This window comes from Pinus tabuliformis, chromosome J, assembly GCF_031772625.1.
Source record: "Pinus tabuliformis cultivar Carrire ecotype Pingquan chromosome J, CPIR1, whole genome shotgun sequence".
Taxonomy (NCBI): domain Eukaryota; kingdom Viridiplantae; phylum Streptophyta; class Pinopsida; order Pinales; family Pinaceae; genus Pinus; species Pinus tabuliformis.
In genome coordinates, this window is record NC_142295.1 from 1,128,603,515 (window position 1) to 1,128,611,745 (window position 8,231).

General features: G+C 36.1%; 1 protein-coding gene across 1 annotated transcript; it reads left to right on the forward strand.

Moving 5' to 3' along the window:
- The first annotated feature begins 1,545 nt into the window (after window positions 1-1,545).
- LOC149231045 (putative serine/threonine-protein kinase PBL23) lies at window positions 1,546-7,764 on the forward strand. Its single transcript, XM_089379100.1, has 7 exons — window positions 1,546-2,370; window positions 3,077-3,330; window positions 3,434-3,566; window positions 5,181-5,439; window positions 5,550-5,685; window positions 6,591-6,680; window positions 6,790-7,764. The coding sequence occupies exons 1-7, from the start codon at window positions 2,124-2,126 to the stop codon at window positions 7,006-7,008; spliced, it is 1,338 nt and encodes a 445-aa protein (XP_089235226.1). The 5' UTR covers window positions 1,546-2,123; the 3' UTR covers window positions 7,009-7,764.
- The last annotated feature ends 467 nt before the right edge of the window (window positions 7,765-8,231 follow it).

Sequence of the window (8,231 nt, forward strand, 5' to 3'; positions counted from 1 at the left end):
TGACTGGTTTGGAACCTTGATCACCTTACAAAACCAAATGCTTGAAATTCAATTGTTTTAACAACAAAAAATCCTTTCATTTAACAAAAACAACAAAATATTTTAAACTGAACTCATGACCAAGCCATATATCATTTTGGCTTATTATAAAACTTATGTGCAATTTGATTGGTAAAATTTATAAAGTTGTGTATACTCTATCCATGTGCATTTGAACCTATAACATTAAAAGAAAGGAAAAAGAAGAAAAAACAAAGAGAAAATACTCTATTCCTGTAAAATTGAACATGTAACATTTTAGATGGAAACTTATATTCTTAACTTTATAAATATTCAATATCTAAAATTAAAATAAATTAATATTAATTTTTTTTATAATTCTTTAAAATTTATACACATATTGTATTCAATAAAATATAAATATAAATAAAGAATACTTTCAAAATGATCAATTGCATTTCGTTTATGTTTCTAATAAGATCAAATCTCTATCAAATGTTAATGTTATTAGCACCCATAAACCTCTCATGCTATGGCATCAAAATTTAGATTCAAAACTCTGAAAACTATCAAAATCTCTTTCTAATAAGATCAAATCTCTATCAAATGTTAATGTTATTAGCACCCATAAAACCTCTCATACTATGGCATCAAAATTTAGATCCAAAAGTATCAAAATCTTGAAGGTCACCAAGTTCTTACCTAAAATTATTGGATCTTTCCAATCATGAACAATTCAAAATATTAAAAAGATCAAATCTCTATCAAATGTTAATGCTATTAGCACCCATAAAATCTCTCATACCATGATATCAAAATTCACACAAAAAAACAAAGAAATATAAAACTTGAAATTCACTAAATTCTTACCCAAGGTTACTGGATCTTTCCAATCCTGAACAATTCAAAATATTAAAATCTTCTATCAGTAAAATGGATCAATCCAACATTTTGTAACTAGGCGTAGGCCAACAATCCAACATTTTGTAACTAGGCATAGGCCAACACTTTTTTTAACAAAAGAAAAGAATGAACCCATAATAAAATACTATCATCAAAATTATACAAAACTCAAAACACTCAACCTTACTATTTGACCATTTATATAAAATCAAACATTTATTTCCAAAACATTGTTAACAATATTAAATTTATATAAATCAGTAATTCATTCCCAAAACATCATTGCCCATACTTAAAAAAACACAAAATTTCCGTTTCTCGAACTTGGGGGATTTATGTTTTAACCCATTTATTTGAATGTAACTTTTTATCTTTTCTTTATCGTAAATTTAAATTAATTAAGACAAGTTTATATAAAAATAAAATTCATTAATAAATTCCTGTCATATGACACTCAGGTATCCAGGGACGAGATGCGAATTATTTGAAAAAAAAAATGATATAAAATTTTCAAATCTTGGAAAGTGGGTCGACCCTTGAGAATGCCGTTTATGTTCAAATAAAAAACAAGGCGACATGTTGCTTTTGTTGGCATAATGTGGATCCAGTTGGATTTTATCATGGACGGGGTGCAGGCTACGGGAATTGATATTGAAATTCTAATTTCCCTATTTTGATAGGATGCCCTTACTGAAGCATGTACGTATGTACAATTCATTGGCCATTGGCCAGATCTGGCGCCTTAAATTCCTCCACCCAATCCAATTCTATTCAATATTGTCACGGAAGCAGCAGGTTTACTTAATCCACAATGGCGTTGACAAGATATGCATAATGTGTATATCTTTGCAAGCCATGTCATCTGTGCGCTGTGCAACAGAATACTGAATTTCGGTGATTAATGGTTTGTCAAAAGCCTGCAGCACCCACATGTCCTGTTGTAAAATTTACTCCTTGCATTTATGAGTCATTGTTATTGGCTAGAATACGTTTGGTTGGACCTCTCAATGCGTTGAATCCAAGTCTTCTCCTTGGGGTAATATGCCCTCCAGCGCTAGACTCATCCATGGATTCTTTGTACCAGAGTATATATATATTTGGTATAAAACATGTCTTGTAGAGCTTCTACAACGGTCCTGTATTTGGATTTCAAATTGAAAACTAGGTGGGTTTGTCACAAGAACTGGCCATGGTAACAATATAATCTGAGAGATATTGCCATGACTCCTGGATTTGAGTCTCCTGCACCATCTCCATATTTGGGTTCTGAGTTTGCAAACAAAGGATCTCACAAAGCCCATGCAGTGACTGCAATAATAGCTGTTGTTTGCAGTTTGGTTGTCCTGTTACTAATGTTGCTTGGATTCTGCTGCTACAAACGTTCAAATGCCCGGAGGATTAAGAGATCCTTCCTTAAAGCCAATTGTAGGAGGAGTCCCGGACAGTCCAGTGGTTCCTATGCTTCAGGTATATATTCACTTCATGTTTATTTTCCATATGATTTGACACTTACCTTATCTGTATCTTAGAAGCAAAATTGAAAAACTAATTAAATTGAACTTCATTAGAAATTTGATCAAGGATATTGAGTTCTAAAATCTGATTTCTTTCTTCATTTTGATGTGCATAATTTCAATATTATATATTCTCCATCTTTTTTTCTATACTCCATAGCTCCAAAATCAGGGAGAAGTGAGTCACATTTTACAGGCTAGGTGGGATATAATCAAGACTCTGTGTATCAGTGTAATGGTCTACTGAATCTGGATGGTGTATTAGGTCCATTGAACTAGATGGTGTATTGAATATGAACACTAATCCAAACCCATCTACACCCTACTGTAATATTTAGCTGGAGATTGGTAAGCTTGAGATGCATATTTTCAGTTCACACAAATAACCATTGTATCAAATATTTTAAAACTCAAGATACACAAACTCAAGCTTTACAACCTTGAGGTGCACAGGTTCAGACTGGTCTGGGTGGTCTCCAAAACCAGGCTAGCTAGCATTGAAATCTAGCGTCCAGGATCCTTATCCTTTTCCTGTAAATGCCCAACTGTCATGAGGGGTGCCAAGTGACAACTAATCAGTCCGAATGTCTGGACCAGTCTATCACTGTTTGCATAAAAGTTCAACGGATGTATTGAGAAGCATTGTGTGATGTGCGCAGATCTGGAGAAAAGTTCAGCAGAGTACACGAATCCTTCGGTTTCTTCCATGCGGGTCATCTCAACGACTCCGGAAGTACAGGTTTTCACATATAAACAGCTTCGATTTGCCACAAACAACTTCAGCTCTGCCAATGTGATTGGAAATGGGGGCTTTGGTTTGGTGTATAGGAGTGTCCTGCTTGATGGCAGAGTGACAGCCATCAAACAGCTTGACAGAGATGGCCAACAAGGAGAACGTGAATTCAGAGTTGAGGTCTGGTTTCTGGGGACTTTTCACTGCCATTTTTTCTTTCAATTGAGAGCAAATTGTTTGATTTCTCTATGATGACATCGTGCACTTACTTGTTTTGTTACAGGTGGACCTTCTAAGCCGCCTGCATTCACCATATCTGCTTCAGCTGATTGGTTACTGTGCGGATCAAGACCACCGTCTTCTTGTGTATGAGTATATGTCCAATGGGAGTGTGCAGGAGCACCTTTATTCTGATGGTGAGTTCAGATTGTTAATTTACACCAAGGGAATTTTGTATGCTTGATTTTGATTTGATTTTGAGCTAGGGAAGCTCAGGGTTTAAACATAATTCCGTGCTTGCTTATTTACTCATGGTCTCGCCATGGTGTGGGAGACCTGGAAAAACACTAAATACCCCACCTCTTATCAATTCATACTTTTCCTGTCTGTTGTTTTTGCCTTACTGTGGACTCTGCTTCTATAACTTCTAAAAAAGATATTACAATAAGAGATGAAAGCCTCATCAAGGACTTCATTCATTGTCCTGTGTATCTTCTTCAGATTGGAAAAGTAACTATATATCCACAAAACAGCCTTATACAGACCCTCATATCTTCTTAATTATTTATGGACCTTCTGTCTTATTGAAGGTGAATTTGTTAATGGGTGAGAAATGATATATGCCATATATGGGTATTCTGAGGAGGCTTCATTGTCTGTAATCTGTCTACTCTCGAACAATATCTAAAGAACGGTGAATCTCTTCGCTGGCCATCAGGAGCAGAGCAAAATTGGCTATGGCCTGTATCTTCATTATTTACTTCAATAACGAGAACCGATTGAGACTTTCTAGTAGAGTTAGTTTTCTGCAAGTTCACATAAAATCTATGGAATTGTGGTTGATCTCGGGACAGACTACTCTTTGATTGCACCAGAAGTACAATCTACCAATATCAAGAGATTTCTGTTTAATAGTGAAATACCTATAACAGATTTACAGCGTGTCCGAGATTCCCTCTTTTTCTGGCCCAAGAGTGCTAGCATGACCAACAATTCAGTCACCATCCCACTCCACCATGTTAAAGACTTCACCAATCATCTGTTTGGCTATTGATAAGGACTGGGACATCCAATCCCACAATTGTATTCTGCCATCAATATCATTTGGAGCATACATGGAACATCAACACCATGCAGTTCCAGCAAGCACAATGGTCATTGAAGAGCATCTACCATTTGCATCATGTCCACGCCCAATAATAGAGGAAGCCGTCCAAGGGGTTAGCTCACAAACCACTGTAAAAATAAAATATTGTGTTTGATAACAGATATTGTGTTACATGTAAAAGCATGTCTTCAGCTCCCCTTGGCACTCCACACATTCTATGACATGAGACTGAACTTATGGGTACACTTCATCCAGTCGCTTCTAGAGGAAGGGGATCTTGTGTGAACCTCCTTTGGCTCCTTGATGTAATGTTCTCACTTCTCCATATACAGTGTATTGATTTACAATAAAAAATAAAAATTTGATGCATTTTCAAAACATACAAAAATTAGTAAATCCATAGAGAAATTAGTTACAGTAGTAAGAAAAGAACAGATCACATTTTTAGTCAATGTGCTTCTTGTAAAAAAACCTCAGAAAAATATTTCATCTTAATGCATGTTATATGATTATATCATTTTTGTTCAAGCTAGTCTCATTGAAGAATTTCATCTTTTGTTCAATCATGACATTATTTAGCGCCTTCATAGTTTAGTTTGGTGAATCCTGTAAGAAGGATTGAAAATCTGATAACGAACAACAAGAATGCTAGGAACATTGCAATTTGAACATATGGTGTTTGTTGCATGAATTGTTTCTACAGGTTCACGAGGCAATCCATCGTTGTTAGATTTGGGAACAAGAATGGAATTAGTTCTGCATGGGGCTAGAGGTCTTGAATACCTTCATGACCATATTAATCCACCAGTGATACACCGGGATTTTAAGGCCACCAACATCCTACTTGACAAAAACTACAATGCCAACGTGTCTAATTCTGGGCTAGCAAAGCTTGCTTCTGAAAAGTTGAATGGTGAAATATCCACTGAGATTTTAGGAACTACGGGATATGTTTCCCCAGAGTAAGTTTCTTAACTTACATCAAATGTTATTCCTTGATATCAGCAGCAAATGGCTAAAGGTACAAGTTTACTCCCTGGCATTTGATCACTTGATACAAATTTCACTGCAGGTATGCTTTGACAGGACACCTAACAACAAAACCATCAGATGTTTACAACTTTGATGTTGTGCTTTTAGAGCTTTTGACAGGCCGTGTACCTGTAGACATGAAGAGACCTCCTAGGAAAGGCATACTCGTCTCTTGGGTATTGATTATTTATCTATCTTGCCTCTTGTATTATGTATTTTGTTAAGTATCATTTTTTCAATCTGCAAAATTTGAGCCCAAACTGTTCATTTAATGGGAAAATCATTCATAGTTTAGTTGATCAGTAATATAGCTTCTTGAGGCCACTGAAGTTTTCATATTTTGTTCAACATTGTCCCCCTTGACAATGGAGAAAATCTGATCTTTTATTTTGAGCTGGTGAACCCCGCGGCCCAAAGCATAAACCCATGTCTTTTAGGCAATTGTGTTCATTCTTGGGAGGTTGGCACTGGCGAATGAAAATTGCCAATATGGCTTTGTTATCAAATAAAGGACTTGTCTGTGCATTTCAGCCCTTCTTTGATTAGCTGCAATATCTCAACTGACTAGTTAAATCACATGGAACCTTCCTGCCAAAAGAAGACCCACCTTGTTGAATTTGGAATTTGAAATCGTATCAGTTGCTTTTATCAAAGTCCTTGGAACATAAACTGATCCTTAAGTGCATGGGATAGCAACAAATTGGTTGTAGCCAAAACCCATGTATTGGCATGCTGCCAATGTATGCTTTAAGGTTGGTTTTACCGTTGAAACATTGACTGAACCTTGAAAGATATGGAAGTGACTTTGCACCTTGCAGAAGGTTTCAATCAGATGGCTACAAGATTGTCTTGCTTTTGAAGAGAGTTCTAACTAGCTGATTGGAGCTCTCTGTTGGGTAAGAAGTAACTTCCAAATACATTTGCTCTAGCATTGCCTAACCATCTGAAGGCCTAACATTTTATATGCCAGACTGAATAGTTCCACTCTATTGATCACTTCTAGATACCTAGTTTTACTTAACAGATATATTTGGCCTTTCTGCATATTTTGTTTAATTGAATGTTTGCTTGCTTTTGACAGGCTCTTCCATACCTCACTGACAGAGAGAAGGTCACACAACTGGTCGATCCTGTTCTGGAAGGGCAGTACTCAAAGAAGGAACTAATACAGGTACCTAAAGTTCATTTTAAAAAGCTCAATCTCTTCATGTTTCTGTCTATTTTCTTGATGTGTGCGAATGACCTTGTGACTTTGAAGTCGATACGTTTGGTGCATGCAGGTTGCAGCCATTGCAGCAATGTGTGTTCAATCAGAAGCAGATTATCGACCTCTGATGACTGATGTAGTTCAGTCCCTGATTCCCCTTGTGAAACAGCATACTGGTTCCAAAGTGACAAGCTCTCCCAAATTCCGCCACCATATTGTCACTATCAAATCCTCTTCAGTTGATAGTGGAAGCAGCGGAACAAGCCTTAATAGCCCAAGAATAATGGCTTGAACCAAGGACTGGGAAAAATTTACAGACAGCTAAGCCACAACCATCTTATGTTTGGGGTGCCAGTATAGGCTTCCGAATACATATATAGGGCACTGATGAATCAGCCATCCAATTGGGAAGAAGATATAGACCTCTATCTTCAAAGGATTGGGGGTTGGTCCTCCCGAACTCACACAATTAAGAGATTTATCCCCATGCTCTTGATGAATCTAACCGAGAAAGGAAACCTTAGCACTATTTCTTTATCCTCAGTAGCCATGGAGCCAACATATTGAACTCCCACACTAATCACAAGGCATGTTTGTTCTGAACTTGTCTTCATAACTGCTAGACTGGATGGTGAACTAACTACCTGAGCAGCTGCTAGTGCATCTGCACAATAGGGTGGTACTCTCCTATCTCAAGTTGGGTGGCTCGGAAAGAAAGCATTTTAAGTACAAATCAAGCTTCAGCTCTCTTGTATCATCCAGACTGTTGGGACGGTGACTCTATCCTACCCTGCATTAAATTGTAGACCTGTATATCTGAGTAACAATATTCTCATGTTGCTAGTTGATATATAGGCTGTTTCAGTAATCTAGATTTAAAAATTTGCCATATCTCTGTCCTAACTTGAGGTGTAATTCACGTAGGAAAGTGTGTCTAGGTGGTTATTCTCAGTTGGCCATGCCATAAATCTATGTTGCTCTGATGAATTTATACTGGTTGTTCTTTTTCTTAATTATGCAATAGATAAAGTTGCATCATTCTATTTTACCTTTTCTGATTATTGTCATTAGTTGTACTCCTCGCAATAAATAATCTTGTAATATAACTATCAATTGCCTCAAAAGGTGCAAAGAAAGGCCGATATGTTTCTTAAATTGAAAAAATTGTATGAGGAACGCATTTGTAGATATATATGCCATATACCATATGTTTTGGCATATTTTAATTTATTTGGATCTTTATTTTATATATATATATATATATATATATATATATATAGCTTAAACTAAAACCAATAATTTGATATACCTCTAACAAAATACTGTTAGAAACCGCCATTTAAACTCAATTAAAATGATTGGATTATAAAGTCATAATAAACTCAATTAAAATGATTGGATTATAAAGTCATAATAGAATTATTATTTTTTTATTATAGTGTGAGCAAACCTCTTTCCTCCAAAATTTAGGGTAGAAACATCGATGTAAAACAATTCACGTAGCTTGAGTTTGTT

Excerpts from the sequence above, each read along its gene's own strand:
- LOC149231045 (XM_089379100.1), top strand. The coding sequence starts at position 2,124 with ATGACTCCTGGATTTGAGTCTCCTGCACCATCTCCATATTTGGGTTCT. Across the intron at positions 5,686-6,590 it reads AAGGCATACTCGTCTCTTGG|GCTCTTCCATACCTCACTGA; the intron begins GTATTGATTATT and ends TGCTTTTGACAG. Across the intron at positions 6,681-6,789 it reads CAAAGAAGGAACTAATACAG|GTTGCAGCCATTGCAGCAAT; the intron begins GTACCTAAAGTT and ends TGGTGCATGCAG.